General features: G+C 34.1%; 5 protein-coding genes across 6 annotated transcripts; 4 read left to right on the forward strand and 1 right to left on the reverse strand.

The window, feature by feature from the left end:
• Window positions 1-1,434: 1,434 nt before the first annotated feature.
• Window positions 1,435-4,129, forward strand: LOC139111410 (golgin-45). The gene is made up of 6 exons (XM_070671669.1): window positions 1,435-1,945; window positions 2,021-2,565; window positions 2,646-2,845; window positions 2,971-3,099; window positions 3,174-3,399; window positions 3,478-4,129. The coding sequence occupies exons 1-6, from the start codon at window positions 1,897-1,899 to the stop codon at window positions 3,640-3,642; spliced, it is 1,314 nt and encodes a 437-aa protein (XP_070527770.1). The 5' UTR covers window positions 1,435-1,896; the 3' UTR covers window positions 3,643-4,129.
• A 134-nt stretch (window positions 4,130-4,263) lies between these two features.
• On the forward strand, window positions 4,264-6,645 carry LOC139111411 (spermatogenesis-defective protein 39 homolog). Its single transcript, XM_070671670.1, has 9 exons — window positions 4,264-4,603; window positions 4,672-4,816; window positions 4,904-5,097; window positions 5,200-5,336; window positions 5,464-5,491; window positions 5,557-5,701; window positions 5,770-6,014; window positions 6,073-6,249; window positions 6,331-6,645. Exons 1-9 carry the CDS (start codon window positions 4,532-4,534, stop codon window positions 6,454-6,456), a joined length of 1,269 nt encoding a protein of 422 aa, XP_070527771.1. The 5' UTR covers window positions 4,264-4,531; the 3' UTR covers window positions 6,457-6,645.
• Window positions 6,646-7,498: 853 nt separating this feature from the next.
• On the forward strand, window positions 7,499-14,277 carry Hs6st (heparan sulfate 6-O-sulfotransferase). The gene is made up of 4 exons (XM_070671663.1): window positions 7,499-8,227; window positions 8,904-9,307; window positions 9,613-9,792; window positions 10,693-14,277. The coding sequence occupies exons 1-4, from the start codon at window positions 7,714-7,716 to the stop codon at window positions 11,008-11,010; spliced, it is 1,416 nt and encodes a 471-aa protein (XP_070527764.1). The 5' UTR covers window positions 7,499-7,713; the 3' UTR covers window positions 11,011-14,277.
• Window positions 14,155-15,828, reverse strand: LOC139111407 (SPRY domain-containing protein 7). The gene is made up of 4 exons (XM_070671664.1): window positions 15,497-15,828; window positions 15,035-15,312; window positions 14,847-14,949; window positions 14,155-14,735 (listed from the first exon to the last, which is right to left on the reverse strand). Exons 1-4 carry the CDS (start codon window positions 15,597-15,599, stop codon window positions 14,638-14,640), a joined length of 582 nt encoding a protein of 193 aa, XP_070527765.1. The 5' UTR covers window positions 15,600-15,828; the 3' UTR covers window positions 14,155-14,637.
• Window positions 15,829-19,984: 4,156 nt separating this feature from the next.
• On the forward strand, window positions 19,985-22,245 carry Mrg15 (MORF-related gene 15). Of its 2 annotated transcripts, none has more exons than XM_070671827.1 (7): window positions 19,985-20,459; window positions 20,567-20,684; window positions 20,779-21,078; window positions 21,166-21,378; window positions 21,468-21,637; window positions 21,718-21,880; window positions 21,978-22,245. In XM_070671827.1, exons 1-7 carry the CDS (start codon window positions 20,432-20,434, stop codon window positions 22,060-22,062), a joined length of 1,077 nt encoding a protein of 358 aa, XP_070527928.1. In that variant the 5' UTR covers window positions 19,985-20,431; the 3' UTR covers window positions 22,063-22,245. The 2 variants fall into 2 exon arrangements, with proteins under 2 accessions (XP_070527928.1, XP_070527929.1); XM_070671828.1 differs by having other exon boundaries at window positions 19,992-20,459; window positions 22,025-22,245.
• The last annotated feature ends 254 nt before the right edge of the window (window positions 22,246-22,499 follow it).

The following is a 22,499-nucleotide window of genomic DNA, read 5'->3' on the forward strand; positions in this document are numbered from 1 at the left end:
TCGCCTGATTGTGAGTTGGTAACTAGCTAGTGACTTGTGCTGCTGCGTACTACTAGAGGTCTCGGCGAGCACGCGGTTCGAGTTCGAAACGAAAATGTCGAGGCATCCGTGCGTCGTAGCCCGTTTCTCGCGTCGAATTTAAGGATTTTAGACGGTCGGGAGTGTCGTGGACTATCTCACGAATGTCCAGTGCGCGAGAGAATAACTCGACAACAACTGCGTATTACTAGAGGTCACGGCGAGCACGCGGTCGAGTTCGACACGAAAATGCCGAGGCATCCGTGCGTCGTAGCCCGTTTCTCGTGTCGAATTCAAGGATTTGAGACGGTTCGGGAGTGTCGTGGACTATCCCGCTAGTGTACAGTGTGCGGGGAACACTTATATCGCGACTCGTCTCATTCGCCGCTTAGAGGACATTTTCGGTGTCGTTTGTTCCGCCGACGAGAGTCAACCGGAGGCTCAAAAGATAGACAATCCCGCGAGTATCCAGTGCGCGAAAGGACGACTCGACTCATCCCATCTGAGAGGAGGAGGAGGCCCAGGAAGGGTATCCTGCACCAGCGGAGCAACCCCAGGGTAATTATCAATTTTTGTTCCGAATTAAGTCTTCAGATTTTTGAAAACGTTTTTAAATTTTTTTTATTTAATTAATTTAATATCTGCAACATAATTTTTTATATTTTCTGTTACAGATCAAGAGGACCTCCGCTGTAGTGCAGTGAAAAAAAAAAAGTGCCGCTCGCCGATATTAATAAATACACGAACCGCAGCCGGTTCGTCGGGCGTTCCGGGAGTGCCGAAAAGTATGCGGACGTTTTCTTACGTATATTTTTTTACGGGAGTGCGTACGCGAGTTTCCAGTGCCGCGGAAGGATGGCTCGTCACGTCCCATCTGAGAGGATGAGCAGGCCCACCAGGAGGCATCATGCATCGGCGGAGCAACTTATAGGTAAGCATAAATTTTTAAAAATAAATCTTTATTAAAAAAAAAATTTCTACCTTTTTTTTTATTTATCTTATTAATTTTCTGGCACGTCTACATTAATTTTTTCCTCTTTATGTTACAGCCACCGGCAGAATTCCACAACTCCGCTGTATGCAGATTGGGTAAGTCAGTAACTTGTTTTCAGGTTTTTCTCTTTACAGCAGTGCCGAAAAATATCGCGCGCAAGTCATCAATAATTATCGCGAATGTAAAGTCACGGGCGCGTTCGTGAGTTTCCTGTGCGCGGAAGGATGGCTCGTCACGTCCCATCTGAGAGGAGGAGCAGGCCCGGGGGGCATCCTGCATCGGCGGAGCATCTCTTAGGTGAGCATAAATTTCTTTTATAACTTTACTTTTTTTTTATTAATTTAATTAATTAATATTTATGTCTACATATTTTTCTTTTTATGTTACAGTCACCGGCAGAATTCGACAACTCCGCTGTAGCTCATGCAGATTGGTAAGTCACAAGACTTTTTTTGTTCGTATTATATAATCGGGTTTCTTGAACCGATAACGATGCGTGTCGTCGACGCGCACAAATTGAGACGTCTCGAAAAATAGCGCACGCGAAGCGTGCGTATGGTTTATTTTATTTGATATAAATTTCGCGCGACATCGTTACATCTCGCATTTAGTTCGTTGGAAACAACGACAGGTTAGCGCTGAAAATCGTACTACTTTTTATAATAGCGGGACAGCGAGTTTCACTTTTCTGGCATCATTACATTCACTGCCAGTAATGACAGCTGAATGACGGCCAAAGATTAATTTTTTCTTTTTTTTAACATATGGAGTCGTTATTAATAAGAAAAAACTATTTATATTGCATTTCATTCGCGTAAAATGTAAATGCAAACTTATGGTGTACTAGTGTAAAGTTACGTGCAACGACTGTTACACTGCCAAACATGAATATTTCTACAAATCTTAAGAAGCACAGTGTTCACTGTCAGCCAGGTTAGTTTTATTCACTTTATTACGAATTATAAATTATGTGCCATTGTAAATGTTAACAGCTATTTGTTTTAAAAGATGTTCACATGATGGGTTGTACCGAACGGACGCAAGGCGATGGGATGGAAAACGCGACAGTAGACAAAGTCGAGATTAAGCAAAGTCGAAGTCCTTTGGGAGATACTCTTATTTATCATCCCACAAACTTAAAACAGTCGGGATCTACAGCTCCTGTCACTCCCATTGGTACAATAGTGAAGTTGGTGCCAAAAAATATGAGTAATATTAAACAAGAGAAGCGTATCTTACATTCTTTAAAATCAAAAGAACCAAAATTTATACCGTATGAACCATATAAAGCAGCTGTTGATCCTATAGTGCCGTTTGAAAAAAAGACTAAAAAATTACCTAAAAACAAGTCTAGCATAAATGCCACAGTTGCACAAATTGCTGAAATAAATATCCAGGATAGTGACAAGAGAAAGAAAGATTGTGTAAAGGAAAGCAAAGAAAAAACACTGGAAGGTGATTGGAACAGTGAAAAAAAGACATATGAGGCTGAGATTTGTAAACTGAAAGAAGAAAACAGCCAACTTGAAACTCAGTTAAAGTTTCAAGCACAGGTAGTGAAATAAATATTTTTTTAGTAATAAAATTTTGTATAGTTTAATTTATACTAAATAAAATATATTTGTGTACATAGGTAAATGGAGAATTAAAAAATTTGTTAGTTGCTGCAGTAGGAGAAGATCTGCAAACCAGAGTTCATCTTTTAACTGAGGATAAATTGCAACTTGCAAGAGCTCTCTTGAATTCAGCTCAAAATTTGTCTACTCATCAAGAACAAACAGAATGGCTAGCAGGCCAATGTGAAGTTTGGAGAAGTAAATTTTTAGCTAGTAGGTAATTGACAATTATTTCTGAGACTGTCAGAATTTTTGTAATTTTTATTTTTACTGTTTTCTTTATTTATTTTTTTCAAATTTGTATAATTAAATAATACTACTTTTATTTATCACTAAACAAAGCTTAATGGTGGAGGACTTGGCAAGATGGAAAGCTGCACTCTGCCAAAGAACAACAGAACTGCAGGAAAGTATAAAACGACTGTTGGAAGAACACAGTGATATTCGTGATACATCACTCAAAACATATAGGTAGATATTTTTTTTCTTGTATTAAATTATATTTATATAATTGTAATTTTATCATACTAATATTTCATTTTTAGAATGCTCACCATTCTACGAGAAAAATTTGATTCTATAGGAACAACATCTGGCAAAAAACATGAATTAACCAGCACCAACATTGTTGAGTTGGCACATGGATGTTGCCAGCTCGCAGAAATTCTGAGAGTCAGTCTTCTGAGTGGTATTCCGGATTCTAAATTACAGAAGGAGTTGAATATAACAGGTTTAGATATGAAAACGCTCGCGGAGAATAATGCAGAAAAAGTAAGGATTGTTTAGTCTTAATACTTTTTTATGAACAGACGTAATGTTTCGATATACTAATTTATATTTGAATTGCAGTTGTTGATGAATCAAAAATTACCCATGACTGGAAGAGATGATGTTGCCTGCACCGCAGTTATGGGGGCAGCAGTCGCGGTTGGTGGACAAATGTTTCTTCCACGATGCGACGCGAACAATATGACATGTTGCCCGCATTGCAGTGGCGAGATTAAACAGATTTGAAATTAATTCTACTTTTATATATCTTCCAGATGATACCTCTTTTATACTAAATATATCTATCAAATATTTTTTTAAATCTAGTGCTATCAAATGTGTAACTTTATACTATTTTTTTCTCTTTATAGGTAAGCCGCAAGCACAAATTTTTGCATAACGCATAACGTGTATACGTAAGAAATACGATTTATTTAATTTCTTATGTATTTTTTGCATAACAAAATTCAACTAATCATATTTCTTATGCAACTTACGCGTTATGCATCAAAAGTGTGTGCTCCCGGCTTTAATAAAATTATTATGTTTTTTAGCAATATTTATGTACGTATATATACAGACCTGCATGCTTAATTTAATGGTGTACAAGATGTATCTAACTGTAGACTAGGACCATACCTACTATTTATTTTATTATTAATTAATTTTATATATTTGTGAAAATTTGCATATATTTTTTGCCTACATAAATTACGTGGTTTATTTTAAATAATACTGGCTATTTTTTTTTTTCTATACTAGATAACATTAAAATATAAATTCTAAATGTGTTAAAATAACACATTTGATTCTCATATATAAAAATTGAAAACTTATAACATTTGTATCGTTTTTTCTAATAGATTTATTGGCATATAGCCAAATATTTAATTTAGATTGAGATATATATATATATATATATATATGTATAATGTATGTACAAATATGTACAGTGTCCACTCATCTACTTAGAAACTATCCACGTCTGTTACTGTGCAGTGTGCTGCACTCCGCATCTGTCGGCATCATGAAAAATTCTAAATTATACAGTGACTTTATTTCGTCCACGAATTTGCCACTTAAAATTTAGATTTGTAAGGCTCGAAAAGTAAATCTCTCGAAAGAGATTTATAAAATGAACGCCGCAAAAGACGAGGATGACTTTTGGTTCCAAAGTGAAAAGCGATCGTTTTGTTTCGAAAGCGAGGTTATATTTACAACATACCGTAAATATCGAGTTTTGCTAACAATAATTATCTGAAAGTAAAATTACAGGTAGATCAATTACGAAACGACACGGAAAAATTATGGGGCGGAATTCTCAACACGTCGAATTTCGAAAGTGAGCTTCAGTCGACCAACGATCTTCAAACTACGAAACCTTTACTTTCAATCGTATCTGACAAGACACTCTCACGCAGTATGCCAAAGACATAATTATATCGTCTAATACTACTAATAATTAAAAAATTTTGAAAGTAAAATTATTTTTTGAATACTCTTGTAGTTTTACGTGCGGATGACAATATAGAGAAAGGTTTGAAAACAGAGAAACATTTCGAAATGGTTCAGCCAAATGCTACCTTAAGACAGATATTGCTCGGCCAGCCATATTCATTAGAACAATACAAGTCTCTTGCTAGCAAAACTTCTCTTTTAGACGGTGCTATCTTAAATGGAGATGGAAATGCTATTTTGATAGTATGAGCTTTAAGTACTTACAATAGATGAAACAACTATCTTTTAATATACTGTCTAGCTAATAAAAATTATTATTTTGTTGATACTTAATTATTGTTGCAGATAATTTTATTTCTAACAAAAACTTTAAAACGATCATTGGTACAAAGATTATTATCAGAGAGGCCAGATGCAGTAAATGTATATATACATTATTTATTTATAAGGCTGCAAACAAATGAAATAACTGATATTTTAACGTATGTAATTTTTAAAATATATAATTAATATATATAAAAATATATATAATAAGTATAATTAATAATATATATATATATAAAATAATATATATATTTTAATACCTTCTTCATGCTTGGTATTTTACAGAATGCTGGGTCATTCTTCAACTGCTGCTGTAAGTGTCACTGTGGATATTGTGCAAATTAAATTGCAAATTTCACTTGCTTTAGTTAATTACAGATAAAGAACCTGCATATTATTATAAAAAACACAAAAGATCCAAATAGACTATTGCAAAAGCTTCACAACTGTCACAAGGCATTGTTTGCCATGCTACCTGATTGCAAAGAAGCCTTATTTCTCGATTTTTATATCAAATTGCTGGGTACAGTTAATATAATTTCCTTTCTATCTCTTTGAAACAATTGTATGATTTACATTGTAAATTTTTAGAATGGCAAATAGCAATTAAAAAAAAAAAAAATGATGAGGACCTTCCATTAAATTCTTCTGTTGTGGAATCTCTACGCTACGCGTGTAAATATCATTGCAATACGCCGAAAGACTTTGTCATGATGTCGCCCACAGTGCTCTCTCAAGACCATGACATTTCTCCCAGGCTGTATCAAAAAATCAATTTACAAGTTAAAGCCGCCTCTGGCAAATGGGACGATATCGATCGTTTACTTTTAACAAAGGTAATACATATTACTTTGCAAACTTATTCGGGATTATGCAATGTCATTTACGTTTTAGGGTCTGCTTGGTAATATAAAACTACAAACGCACTTGCACACCGAAGATATTTTGAGAATATTGTACAAATACAATGCGCCGCATACTGTTCTCGAAAAATATTTAAAGTTTATCGATAATCTGGAGAAGCGATTAGAATTAGCAAAAAAATTATCTTGCCATACAATAGTGATTGACGTACGTAGATATTTTTAGGAAAGGTTTCAAGTGAGATAATAATCGTGTAATATAAATACATTTACATTTACTTATTTATAGATATTTGTGCAACAAGGGGATCGTGCGATATTAATGGATTACAAAACGAGATTGCAGCCTCAGTCAGAAGAGTATTTTTATGCCGAGGGTGCTTTGCGTTTGCCGCATATTAAATGGAAGAATTAAGCTCTGCCAAGCTTATTGCATTTATAAAAAAATTAAATTTACATTCATAAAAGTAATATATATTTGAATTACATTTAATATAATTATTATATTTTTTAATTGTGAAAGAATATCTGACAAGATTATTCTTTTATTAAAAAGTACATTAACAATCTAATAAATAATATTTAATCCTCAATTATAATAAAATGACGATAATTTAATCATGCATTTAGTATCAAGAAGTTAAGAAGAGTAAGTTTGTAGCACGAGCTTTTTGCTATCGATCAGAGATGGACATAGCGGCGGGGGAGTGACCACGACGTTGGCGGGAACGGAAACCATTACAAAAAAGGTGTGGTTAAGGTGCTGGCGGGAACGGAAACCATTACAAAAAAGGCGTGGTTAAGACGTTGGCGGTCTCTTGATATTTTTCGAACGTTTTCGGAGACTTGACACCGAGGAACTTCGAGGTTGATGGATTTATTATTAATTTGTTTACTTTGAATTTCTTGATTGCATATGTGAGTGTATGATTAAATTACCGTTTTTCTTTAATATATTATAAAACGTATGCATTTAGAACGCTTGTTTCATATAATGATAGATATGTCTGATTTAAGATAGAAGATTGTGTAGCTGAAAAGTAAATATTTATTTTTAATTCGCTATTAATATTTTATTAGATATTTAAAAAATGTATGGTTTTTTTTTCTGATATACCTCGAAGCAGTATAAGGTAAAAACTGCAATTTTGTATATTTAATACAAAATATAAAAGGAGGAAATAAAACTTGGTATGTTTTAAAATTATTTAAAATAGATGCATGTAAATTAGAAATATACTGACGTGCAATATTTTGGACTGATTAAACTCAAGTTGTAATGTACTACAAAAAAAAAAAAAAAAAAAAAATTACGTTCGATTTAGTGCCGGTTGACTCCCGTCACTACTTCGACCTGTCGGTGGCGGTCGACTCCCATCAGTATCAGTACTACACTAAAGCTGTAATGGTTCCATGCGAGTGCTCGGAATAGGCGCTCACTACTGGTTTCTCTTCGGGGTACGGGACAGTGGGGCTGCGGATTTTTGTTTGTTTCTGTCATGGCCGACGCGTTTGATGCGAGAGCATTTACAGCCGGTTCGTGCTGCTGTGAGCGTGCGGTGGTCGCTGCACGGTCGTCGTCGTCGTGCCAGTGCGTCGTCGTCCTCCGTTGAGAGCTGGCGAGGGCTGGATGCCGCGTATCTAGCGGCCTGAGACATGGGTAGCGACAATAATGGGCAAACGCGCGGGAGTTGCAGCGGAAACAAACGCTGCTACTAGCGAGCTCCGAGTGCTGATTGCGTCGCGGGAGGACGAGGTGGCGGCGACGAAGGAAAGAAGTTGTTTGCGTGACGGTAGGATCACGGCGACGAGGATGGAGCCGCGGCACCCGCGCAGGCACCGTCTGCGCAGCGTCGTCGGGGTATGCCTGTTCCTCGCGCTCACCGGGATCGTCTACCTGGGCTACTTCTGCCCGGACCACGTGTGCGCCTTGACCAGCCGTGAGATCAAGGAGTCTGTCAGGTTGTCCGATGGTCTGTCCGTTGGCGCCGGGCCGCCCGTTGCCGCTGCGTTGTCTTCCGTGTCCATCGAGCTCGATAAGAACGGCCTGCTCTCGGTGCATCCCGCCTTCAAGCTGCAGAGCATCCAGGGCAGCCTGGGCTATGACGACGTCTTTGCCAACGACACTTTTCAGTTTGACATTAACGCTCACGACGTCATGGTCTTCCTCCACATACAAAAGACAGGTAGGGAAAGAACGTTTTCTATGCGAGCAACTACTCTATTTCCCATTTCTGTTGCAATAAAATTTACTTTTGCAATTGTATGAAACCTTTCCTCAATCCTTACAATGCTTAATATATTGTTTTCGAAAACTAAAAACGTTTATTACATAGAATTTTAGCATAAAAATTAATAAAAACAAAATGTAAATATCTATTACATAAATGTATCAAGTCTACAAGAGTTGAAAAGCTTATTTAATTATATTTTTTAATAAGTAAGGTTTTCTTGCATTCCATATGCTTAAATAGAAATAAAACGATAAAGCAATGTCACTTCCCCTTGGCTATTGCACGTTTGAATTATTCATTAGGCATGTTTGAACCCTCAAGTCCTATCTTAGAAAGAAGGAATAATTCAAGCTGAGAGTTATTTAGTATGCCGCATGCTCATATCCTCTGCACCTTTGTATTCTTTGTATTCAATAAATATCCTCTATTAAAATGCATTTTATTCCAATATGTACTTTGTATAAATTTTTATTTTTACAGAGTTAAAATTTTTATTTTATTTTACAGAGTTAGTTAAAGAAATCACATGATATTATTGTATATAATAAAAATTGTTAATGTTTTTTTACATTAATTAATATAAGTTTTAATTTAAAACACATTTAACGTAATTTTTATTTGTTTAAAGGTGGCACGTTGTTCGGTAAACATCTGGTGCGAGACCTAGAGTTGCAGAGACCGTGTTCTTGTCAACGACGACGCAAGCGTTGCTTCTGTTTCCGTCCAAATCGTAACGAAAATTGGTTATTCTCGCGATATTCCACCGGTTGGAAATGTGGATTACACGCGGACTGGACCGAGTTGACGAATTGTGTAGATACGGAGCTCAATAAGATCGAAGGGGAAGGCATCAAACGACGTTACTTTTACATAACTATTATAAGGGATCCCGTTGCGAGATATCTTTCCGAGTTTAGACATGTACAGAGAGGTGCTACATGGAGAGGTGCTCGCCACTGGTGTGGAGGTACTCAAGCGAACATACCCCAATGTTACGATGGCTCAAATTGGAAAGGTGTTACCTTGGAAGAGGTAATAATTTCTCCCAGATTCTTTTAATATTTGTTTTTTCTAGTATTCAGTCCGAATGAACATAATTTATAATTTATCTATGTCAAGTTATATCGTCTAATCTTAAAAGCATTTTTTTTTATTTTATATGCAGCTACTTCCTGTTAGATAATTTTATCGTGACTTCTTCTATAATGAACGCATTATGACTTGTTATCGATATGTACAAAGAAAGCAAATTATTTTAAATAGATAAAAAATAAAAAATAAAAATATTGATACAGTTCAAGAAACTCGTCTTAATAACGCAATTATTGTGTCTACAGTTTATGGAATGTCCCTACAATTTGGCGAGAAATCGTCAAACTAGAATGCTGGCAGACTTGTCGATAGTTGGCTGTTACAATTCCACTCTCAGTAAAACTGATAGAGACCGTCTAATGTTGGCCAGTGCTAAACACAACTTACAATTCATGCCTTTCTTTATGCTGACCGAGTACCAAAAGGTATGCAACACATTTAAATATTACGCACAATTCTTTTTTCTATCTTATTTTTTATCATTATTGCTATTATTACTAGAAACTTATTGCGCTTATTATACTTTTTTATTATATATAATACTTGTACAATATTTGTTATATAAGAATTTTTTTTTATTGATTGTAAAAAAATAATTACAATTTATAACGTGAAATATGATTGCTTTCATACGCAATTTAATATAAAAATCAATGGCAAATTTAACAATGTGATAGACTGCTAAATTTAAATCTTTTTATAAATCTTGTAAGTATAGCATTGTTATTCTCATACGTCACGTTCGCAGCTTGACTGCTTTAGAATAGACGCGAGTCTTAACATAAACATTTATCGGAGCTCCCCTTTTAATCACATCTGGAAGCAATGGGAGCAATAAGCTTATTCCATAAATTGTCCACTACTGCTCTTAAAATCTTACTTTGTATTATAATTGTTCTTACTGTTAAATACATTCGACAAGTGTTAAGAAAAATTGTTATATTAAAAAAAAAAATAACATCTTTAAACAGAGTAACGTTGTGCTCTTTAGGGGCAATTTTTTTTTAAGTAATAATGTTTATTTTATGTGCGTCATGTAAGTTTTTGTAAGATTGCGTATCTTTTTTACAACATTATAGATATCTTGTTCTGATATTATGACTTGTTATTATCGACAAGCTGAAGCTGTTAGCCTTGATCTCTTATCCATAGATAACACCGAGAAATATTCAATTATATACTTGCGGATTTATGTTAAAAAGTTAAAATTATTATTATATTTTTAAACTAAAATGTAAAAATATTTATATAGTTCTTTATCATAATTGATTATAATTACATATTTTATTTTATATATATTAACGATAATATAACTTGTGTATTAGGTGGGACAGTACACTTTTGAGGAAACGTTTAAAATGCGATTTGCGGTTGCATTTGAGCAGCATAATGCTACTCTTAGTGCAGCTACCATGGCAACCCTCAGTGTAGAACAATTAGACGCTGTGCGTAAACTCAACAGCCTGGACCTAGAACTCTACGAATTCGCAAAGAATCTCGCTTTTCAAAGATTTAAACGGCTTAGAGATCGTGATCCGCATTTCGTACAACGATTTCAACACCTTGGTGAATTGCCATCAAGGCAAAGTGCCACAGAATTTAATTGGGATTCTGTCATTGAAGATACTACAGATAACGAATGATGTGTGAGTACATTATTAATCAATCCTCGACGCTTTGTATTCAATATCAAGTATTATGAATCAGCGTCTCAGGGAAGTGTCCTTGAAACAGAATACATTTCATGTATAAAACACCATACACTTATCTGCATAAAATTTACCAAAAACGCAGAAATGTACTTGGATAAGACCAAAGAAAGGTTTAAGAACCTTATTGTGATGGACCTGACAGTATCTTGACAGCAGTTAAGTGCATAAAATTTATTACGATAGTTGTTTCTTTTTTCTATTCTAAGATTTTTTGGGACCGAGTTTTTTTTTCTTTTCACCGATTTTCTCTGAATATCCAGTTTTATTTTTATTTTATATTTTTATTAACGTTGAATGAGGATATTTCATTACTCAATTCTCATTTGCTTTCTAACGTGATTATTAGTCTTGTAGTAAATTGTGAAAATTAAGAGAACAGCACAAGAGAAGAATTCTAGTTCAGAGGACAATAGGAGTTTTATCTCAAGTTGACTTGAAATAAAACAAAGTCTCTAAAAGAAGTCGAGTTTAATAGTAAAAACTGTCCATTGTAAAATGCTCGTAAATTTTATAAAGGTTCTTCCATATGTAACATATCTTTGCTTATAATTATACAGATAGTCATAAAATTACTAATTTTTTTACATTTATGACTTATCTGAAAATTATTGCCATATTCGCCAAATAATGTTTTTTTTTTTTTTTTAATATTAATATGTATATAAATCTTTATGTCGATTTATTAATTTATATATATTTTTTTTTTGTATGAGCTCTATCCAGATTTTTGTTTTACCTGTTCCAATTTAAATAAGCAATGTTATAATACACTGCTATATATAATGTTGATATAATTAAATTTATCTATTATACGTATAAATCTTATTATATATGCAAGTAATTATTTTTTACAGCAAAAAATAAGAAATTTTTTCTTTGGGAAGAAAATAAGAATATTATTTTTGTTATCTTATATTTTTATTTATAAATACAATTTTTTTATATTAATTATAAAAATTTGTCTCTAAATCATCTTTTGCATATGAGTAAATTTAAATCACTAAAAATAATAATAATGTAAAATATTAGATTTAAATAACAAATAGACTTCTCATTTAAAAAAATACAGAAGAATTACAATTTGGAATATAAGAATATCAAAGAATAATAATTTTTTATAATATTTGTTATATTGAATTTACAATTATTACGATTGTGTTTTATCCAAATACAGGCATAACGACAAATACTGCTGATTATTGCACAAATATCTATATTATTAAAGCAATCACATTTTTGTTAAAAAGTAAAAAGAATATGTGAGACGCCAAGTTATATCATTTACTCATTGTCATCTTTAAAAATTTAACTAGCGAGGTAATAACTATTTTTTAACATTTGAAAAATTTTATGTATAAAATTCTTTATATTACTGGCACACTTTTGTACTTGAAAAATACGTAACTACCGAATTATGTTTTTTGTAAATATATCTAAAAGTATACGTATATTTTTTAATCAAATTATTTTCAAAACATAGTGAAAGAAATTTACATTAGCTTTATGAAAAAGTTTTGTATTATTCAAGTGATGAAATATATACTAATTATAGTAAGCTATATGTTAATCGATGTAGATGTATGTTTTCGATGGAAATGTCTGAGAATGGAAAAAAAAATGTATCCATTTTCGATCGTTGCTTTGCACATTGCTCGAGAGTGATTATTAACGGTCCTACATTCAGTTAATTTGCACAATATGCAAAATACTAAACTATTCAATAATTATATAATATTACTTTTCTCTAAAAGTGTTCAACATTCAAGTGATTTTATCAAATGAGTACGTTAGAACTTCTCATACATATACATATATATATTTCACAAAATTATTTAATCACAGGCCTACATAGTTTAATTAAACGATAGTATAACGCATTAAATGATGATGATTATTTGTATATTTAATTAGTCGTGCTATTTTAACATGATTAGTACTGAAACTCTATATGCAATGAAAGTGCAATAAGGCGACTGCGATGGGTTACCATTATAAATATTTCATATCATCCAGTCATAAAATAAATTAATATGATACAGTTCTTAAAGTTAAGTAGTAAATACTTCATAATAGTTAATAATAGATGAAAAAGGCTCTCTTGTAGATGTAATGATGGTCTTTCGAATGAATACAATACATATGTATCTAGTAAGTTATATAGGGAACCGAGTGCCATAAAAATCCTATATTTAAAAGAAATTTAACTGTTAAAAGTAAACGGTTATGTTACATTCAATACAATAATAGAGATTTCATATTATGGCAAGTAGTATAATAAGATAATTTAAAAATTATATTGTTTCAATCGAATGACCTATTATTTATGTAGCATAAATATATAATTAAGCGTACATAGTTGACGTGTGACATTATTAATATTAATAATTGTTTAGAACTAATATTAAGGACCAAAGATTTGATATGTTTCAGTAAGTATTGAGAAAGTTTGCAACAGAAACAATTGTAAGAAACTTTTTATACACATCGTTAGATAAAAAAGCTCATTATGTCGACGATAAGCGCTAACGGTTACTTTATGTCCTTTTAGCTATCATTTTCATATCATAATTAAGAGCGTTTATCTGTGATCGATTCTTACATCAAATGAAGAAAAACGATTTATTAGAAACAATCTAATAAAAAAAAATGTACTTTATTATATTACATGCGGTAGCGCGTGGTTATTTTTATTGCACAATTTTGTTTTAGAATTTTATAAGTCGAATGTATATGTATGATCTCAATACGTATGTATTTGAAAAATAGATTTTTTTGTATACAAAACAATTAAATTGTTCAAACGTTTGTACGACTGATAATGGTGTAAAAAGAGAAGCAAATTTTCGATACATTAGAAAGATTGAAACATTAGCTTTAACGTTTAATACAATATAGGAAGAGAAGGAAACTATATAAAAAAAAAAAAGATTAAAAAAAAACTAATGAGATGCCATGACACTAGCCTAATAAAGTGAACAATAGGCCTAAAGCCGTCGGTACCTTATTTAAGCCAGTGTATATATCATACCATTAGTCATTTAAGGTTCATAAATAATTTTGTTTCTAATGCGTACATATACAGACATATACATACATATATATATTATATATTACATAAATTGTACACACATATTTATGATTACATCTATTATACAATTATACAAAGGTATATAGAACTATTGTAAGATAAAGATTGGATTGAAATAGAACTAAATCTAACTCATTTAAATCATTTTTTTTTAACATTGTAAATCTTTTAATTTTAATAAATCTAAAAAATTCTGTTATGTAAAATCTATATATTATGAATTTTCGTTTTGTAGAGAATAGATCGAAAAATAGATCCTTACATCATTAGGCAATTTATTTTTATTCCACTCTTCTCAATTAAATTTCATTATGTTATGATCAAATATTTGTGACAATTTTTAATGCTATCTTGTTGTAACTCTCAGTCTATATATAATTTTTGCTTAACTTATACGTTCAATAGAACTCGAGGCGACATTATACGAATGGAATTTTGATAACATAACCGTTTTACTTTTGTTCACTTTGCTAGAGCAACGATTGTTCCAACATTATTTTTTCAAAGCCTATTGGTGGAGTATGAAAAAAGTTTTCCAGAATTAAATCCAGGATGGCTCCATCATCCACTACAAAGTTAAATTAATATAAATTATATACAATAAAAGCTGATTATTGTACATGATATGTTACTTATTCATATTATTTAATAATATATGTATTATTAAAATAATACATACCATATAACACAGGATAAATCCGTCCCTTTACACCTATAACTGGAGCATTCATAGATTCACCGTTCAAATAAAAATTTAATTCTACATGATCATAGGATACTCCCTAAAAAATATTTTTCATTATTTATATAAAAACCACACAAAAAATATATATATATGTATATAAACTGAAACAATAATATATGTACAATGACATCCCCTTCCTGTACAGAATCTTGAATCTTATGAAGTTCTTGTTCATTGTGCCTTATGATACTATCAGAATTGAGCACCCAACTATCTGAGTCTTTTCCTCCTACAGCAACATTGAGATCTGTGTCTTTCCTAGCTAAGCCAATTCCCCATATGCCTCCCTGCTGTATTTTTACTTCAAAATAACTTTTGCTCTGGACAAGAGGGGCATTTGTCAAGGCACCACCACTTCCACATATCCTTAGACCATTTTTTACTATCACCACTTCATTTCCTGTGTAAAACAATGTTAGAAAAGTAAATTACATGTGTTTAAATCATCTTAAACCAAATATATATGTAAATATTACAAATATTTTAAATTCTTCCAGGTGGATTTAAGCACAAATATAGATATGTACGAAAAATAAAACACAATAACTTAACTTGATTTGTTTGAGATAAATAGTGACAGTTACCCATGTGAGTTGTGTCTAAGGCGATGGGGTTTCGTTCCCGTCTCGGTGCTTGAGTTGCGGCGAAGCCGAGGCTGTCAAAACAGTTTCTCAGACAGCAGAACATCGTCCGCGGTTGCCGACAGGGATTTCACGTATGTAGAATCATTCAGGGTTAATTTGTAACTCCTTCGAACCACGAGATAAATTACGTTTTCTTCCTCACGTTTGGAATAATTCGATTATCTACAGAAGTGCAAAAAAGTCCATCTGTAAACAATCACGATGCATTACGACTTGCGCAAACCGATGCTCGACACCTCGACCTAAAGAGCCCAACTCAGAATCGCGGCTTCCACGCATATATGCTTCCACGCGACAGATACGGAGGCTCGCCGTGTGAAGCCAACGCTTCGACTGCCGTCGGATAGAAGAAAAGGTCAGAGCTATACATAGTCTGTCTTATTCTTTCGCGGCGTCGCCGGCAAATATCAGATCCGCTTTACGGTAACATCGCGGAGTTTTAAATAATTTTAAGTAGTACGAAATTCAAGTTATCGAATTATGTATGGTCCAACATTTTCAAGATATAATGTAATATAAGTTTTTAATGTACAATGCATCAAAAATTTCCCGTCCCACTTAAACAGACTGCGGACTGTCGGTTGTATATACTTTTCATATTTTCTGCAAGTACAACCGGTGTGGTTAAAAATTTTTGATGCATCCTACACATCATTTCTCCTAAAGCAATATAATATTATTGCAAATAAATATATGTAATATATGTATACAGGCGCGCGCCTGTATTTTAATTCAAGGAAATAAGACAGCTGTCTTATTTAATTCATTAAATAAAAAAATTGTAAAAAAAGCATCATTTCTCTGAAAGTAATATATATTAAAGCATATGCATATAAAAATATATAAGTATACCTAAAACATATGTAATATAACAATTAAAATAAAAAGAAATAAAGCCAATTAAATAAAGAATTTGTAAAAAAAAGCATTATTTCTCTGAAAGTAATATATATTAAAGCATATGCATATAAAAATATATAAGTATACATAAAACATATGTAATATAACAATTAAAATAAAAAGAAATAAAGACAATTAAATAAGAAATTTGTAAAAAAAAAAAAAAAAGCATGCGACTCACGAATCTGCATGAGCTTTAGCGGAGTTGTTGCCGGTGACTGTAACATAAATAGGAAAATATTAATTCAGACATGTTAGTTTCTTTTTAATAAAGATTTTAATTTAAAAATTAATGCTTACCTTAAAGTTGCTCCGCCGATGCAGGATGCCCCCCGGGCCTGCTCCTCCTCTCAGATGGGAGGTCGTCGTCGTCGTCGTGTCATCTTTTCGCGCACTGGAAACTCTCGCGAAATACTGTCATTAACCCCTAACGCTATCACTCATAATTTAAATTATCACTCGTTAGTTTACATTATCACTCACAGTTTAAATTATTATTAAAACACGGCACCCCGTATTATAAACAAAAACGCGAAACTGTACACTCACACTCACTCACACTCACTCACATAATATTCACCGCGCACTTCATAACACTATGACTCATATTCACCGCGCACTTTATTACACTATCACTCATACCTAGTTTAAATTATTATAAAACAAGAAAAAATTGTTCGAATAAGACTTTAAAACTACTAAAATACGCATCGCACAATCCGGCGTAACGCGAATCTCTCAAGCAGCAGATGCCAATTTCCCGAATTGCGTGCAGTAGCGCACGCACTATCAGTCACGGCTAACGAAACAGAAAACGACACTCCGCGAGGGACCGACGAATACTCCGGGCTGTACGACGATCCATTAAAAAATAAATTAAAAACGCGAATTACTATATCCCGAAAGCGCGAAACAATATTCCGATTACGAGAAAAGCGACCTTGTTTTGTAATAACTTAAACGCGGCACCCCGTATTATAAACGAAAACGCGACACTGTACACTCACACTCACACTCACTCACTCACATAATATTCACCGCGCACTTCATAACACTATAACTCATATTCACCGCGCACTTTATTACACTATCACTCATACCTAGTTTAAATTATTATAAAACAAGGAAAAATTGTTCGAATAGGAATTTAAAACTACTAAAATACGCATCGCACAATCCGGCGTAACGCGAATCTCTCAAGCAGCAGATGCCAATTTCCCGAATTGCGTGCAGTAGCGCACGCACTATCAGTCACGGCTAACGAAACAGAAAACGACACTCCGCGAGGGACCGACGAATACTCCGGGCTGTACGACGATCCATTAAAAAATAAATTAAAAACGCGAATTACTATATCCCGAAAGCGCGAAACAATATTCCGATCACGAGAAAAGCGACCTTGTTTTATAATAACTTAAACACGGCACCCCGTATAATATACAAAAACGCAAAACTGTACACTCACACTCACACTCACTCACATAATATTCACCGCGCACTTTATTACACTATGACACATATTCACCGCGCACTTCATAACACTATGACACATATTCACCGCGCACTTCATAACACTATGACTCATAGTTTAAATTATTATAAAACAAGAAAAAATTGTTTAAATAGAAATTTAAAACTACTAAAATACGCATCGCACAATCCGGCGTAACGCGAATTTCTCAAGCAGAAGATGCCGTTTCCCGAATTGCATGTAATAGTAGTGACCGGCAATAATAGCATGACTCAATGCGACAACGGCGACTAACGCGCGTAAGCTAGGGTGGAGTGCGTCAGACCTTACCGCGGATCGCGTACGTGAGTCCTGAAGTACCGAAAGAAACGAGAAAACGAGGGAAAAGTTGGAGGAAGGCATCTTCATGCTCTGTTCTGTTCGCGACCGTACATGTGAGAGAGAACGCACGAGTAATCGCTAAGAAATCATTAGAGGCGCCTATAATGATTTCTTAGCGATCACTCGTGCGTTCTCTCTCACACGCACGATCGTGAACAGAACAGAACATAAAGATGCCTTCCTTCAACTTTTCCCTCGTTCTCTCGCTTCTCTCGGTACTCCAAGGTTCACGCACACGATCCGCGGTAAGGCCTAACGCACTCCACCCTAGCTCACGCGCGTTAGCCGCCTTCGCCACAGTGAGTCAAGTCATCATTACCGGTCACTGTACTATTAACACGTCTTACCAGACAGAAAATCGACACTCCGCGAGAGATAACGCGTACTCTGGCTGTACGACGATTAATTAAAAAATAAATTGAAACGCAAATTATTATATCCCGAAAGCGCGAAACAATATTCCGATCACGAAAAAGCATTCTTGTTTTATGATAAAATAACGTTCTCCGCGCACTAGATCACTCGCGGGATATTTACGACACTTCCGTTAAATCTTTAAACACGACCCTGAGACGTAAGCGCGGTCTAACTGTCACTTTAATACTTCGGTCGGTGTAACGAACGACACAAAACTTGCACGAAGCACCGGTATAAAACGCGCCGCGATATAAAATATTCCTACTGCGGTAGACACTCGCGGGATAGTCCACGACACTTCCTATTAACCTTGAATCCCGACACAAGAATCTAACTGTCACTTCAAGCGAGGTCCACGTCACCTTGTTGCGCGGTCAAAAGTCGTCGGTAGAATGACCGCGAAAACTTCCCCCAACCCCTTCAATGTTTTCCCTACTATCGCGCGAGATATTCGTTCCCCCCTTGTGTTACCCCCACCGGGGGGTATTCACTATCCCGCTTTTTATCTTTACCGTTATTCAAAGCACGCAACCACCTTTTTCGTTAAATTTTTGAATTTGACTTGAGTAATCGATAGCTCAATAATAATCGAATAAAACAATATTAATCATAATTTCACTATCCCGCGTTTTATTTTTACCGCGCTTTAGAACTCGTTATCGCCTTTCTCGTTAAATTTTTGATTTTGATTCAAGAAATCGATAGCTCAATAAGACATCGAACGGAACAGAATATTAATCGTAATTTTTCTGTTTCAGATAATACTCTAGCATTGAAGGAAGGACCGACCCGACATTCCGCAGACATCCTGAGAAGAGGAGGAGGACCAGGAAGAGTATCATGCATCGGCGGAGCAACTTTTTGGTGAGAATTAATTCTTTTTTATACAATGTTTATAAAAATAAAGCTTTATTTTTACATTATATCTTTACATTAATTTATCTTTACATTAATCTTTACATATCTTTACATTAATTTAAATGCTAACATGTCTACATTAATATGTTTTATTTTATGTTACAGTCACCGGCAGGAGTCTAGAACTCCGCTGAAGCTCATGCAGATTGGTAAGACATGATTTTCTTTTCGTGGTTTGTAATTCGGGTCTTTTAAAAAATAGCGCGCGCATGGTTTCTTCTAGTAAATTATAAAATCATTACAAAATCTTTTTATTTTATTGTTAAGTTAATATTTCTGCTCTCATCTTATAACTCGGCGATGTTACCGAGAAGCGGATCTGTGATAATTGCCGGTGACGCCACGAAAGAGCAGGACAGACAGTCTATAGCTCTGGCCTGTTCTTCTATCCGACGGCAGCCGAAGCGCCTGGCTTCACACGGACGAGCCTCTGTATCTGACGCGTGGAAGCCGTAATTCCAAGTATGGCTCTCTGCCTCGACCATGCCAAACGGATCAGCGTGCTTACGGTATAAAGAGGAGATGCCGTCCAATAACGTTTGATAATTCAACTCACGAGCGGTCCAGAAGCGTTCCTAAATTTATCAAGATAGATTCACGTAATCACGACGCTTCGCGATTGAAACTCATTTCGGAGTGATTCCGATTCCAGGGCAACCGTCGAGCGTCGGACACCCGCAGTCGAAGATTTATAACTTAAAAAGTTTTACTATGAGTGTCTATTACTTTTTCCTGCCATTTGTATAATTTATTGCTAAGTAAGAAAATAAAATAAACGTTACACGAGAATGCCACCAAAATGTAAATTTCAAGAAGGTATGGTTTTTTTGTTTCTCTTTGTTAAGATTGATATTGAATTCTTCTATATTCTTTTCTTTATTTGATATAAGTTTGAATTAATATTGTGGTTTGTATATTTTTAGGGGAAAAGGTCCTGTGCTTTCATGGACCTTTGATCTATGAAGCCAAGTGCTTGAAATCTTCTATTTCCAAGGAGAAACAAGTCAGATATTTAATCCATTATGCTGGCTGGAACAAGAAGTATGACTCGTGATTATATGCATGAGCTATGTATAACATTTAGAGATGTACATTTATTTAGTTAATAATTGATTTATATACTTGTAAAAATTAGCTGGGATGAATGGGTTCCTGAAAGCAGAGTGCTTAAATACAATGAGGCAAACGTGCAGAAACAAAGGGAAGTCCAGAGAGCGCATTCAAATCAACAATCTGCACAAAAGAATAAAAAGGGGAACACTACGACTAAAACACAAGGACGGCGGAGCGAAGGAGGCAGGGAAAAAGATACAGACAGTAGGTCAAGTACTCCTGTCGCCGACAAAAGTGTAAGCCGTAGTAAGAGTACAAGTAGCACGGTAACTCCTTCGTCTTCTCACGAGTCTGCGTCCGAAGCCCCGCGTAAAAAACGAAGGTTTGTTACATAATATTTATGTATAAAATATATATCGTTTTTATTGTAAGAAACATTTTTTTTTGCAAATTTTTATTATATTTTTAGTCGGCTAGAACCATCTAGTGAGACCGAAGAGTATCTCACGAAAATAGAGGTTAAGATTAAATTGCCTGAGGAATTAAAGTACGTTCTGATAGACGAGTCTGAAATAATACTGAAGCATCACAAATTACCTGCCTTGCCTGTGCAGAATACGGTCGACAAAATTTTGGACGATTACGTAGAGGCAAAATCATCGGGCAAATCTAACGACGTTAGGTATAATGTAGTTGCAAATTATAATTATTCTTTTTTATTACGGGTCACATTTTGTGACTGTGTGTATTTGTGATTTAATTTTGTTTCAGAGAGAGCACGTTGGAAATAACGAAAGGTATTCGGGAATATTTCAATACCACATTAGGCCTTCAATTGCTGTACAAATGGGAACGTCCACAGTTTATACAAATAATGAATGACAATCCAGAGATGTCGCCAAGCCAGTTGTATGGAGCATTTCATCTTCTGAGGCTATTTGGTAAGGAAAAGCATTTTTTTGTAAAATATTTGTTGCGTTTAAACGATGTATTCGTTAACGAAAGAGTTTTAATTTTGCAGTACGACTTGGCAGCATGCTGTCTTACACGCCGTTAGACGAGAAAAGCAAGCAGCTGCTGCTATCGCATTTTCACGATTTCTTACAATATTTGCAGAAGAATTGTACTGAACTTTTCAACCTTCAGCAAGATTACACAGATCCGTCACCGGATTATCATCGAAAGTACGGTTAATTTTTTAATAATTATTTCGCAAATTTATTTCTAATTGAACAAATGTATTATTTCTATCCAAAATATTTCACATAATAATTTTTATAGAGTGACTTCGAATTTATTTGACATAACTATCGTTTTATCTCAAACAGAAAATGGTATAATAATTAAACAAAATTATAGCCAATGAAAAATGGCATTAATCCAAGGAATTCTTTATTAAGTGCAAGTAATTAAGTGCATAATGTGACATAGATATATGGATATTTAAATCAGACTATAATAAATGATCTCAATTTAATTAGATATAAATTACTATTTATTAAATATAATTGGTTAGGAAATTTTATTATAAAATGTGATTTATAATTAAGTATGTTCGATAATTGTGATGAATTTAATTAATTAATTTGTTTATTTGACAGTTTGGAAGAATCAGTATTTTTATCTGATAAGCGAGCGACTAATTGGCGTTGATGAGCGGTGCATTTAATTATCTCTGTAAGGGTTCTTTCGCATTGATAGCGATGAGCAACGAGAGACGAACAAAATCCAATAAATACTATTTTTTTTTTTAAACCTTACGTTAGTCGCAAAACAAAAGCAGAGTTTTTATTGCATGTCGCT

The sequence above is a fragment of the Cardiocondyla obscurior genome, linkage group LG24, assembly GCF_019399895.1.
Source record: "Cardiocondyla obscurior isolate alpha-2009 linkage group LG24, Cobs3.1, whole genome shotgun sequence".
Lineage (NCBI taxonomy): Eukaryota > Metazoa > Arthropoda > Insecta > Hymenoptera > Formicidae > Cardiocondyla > Cardiocondyla obscurior.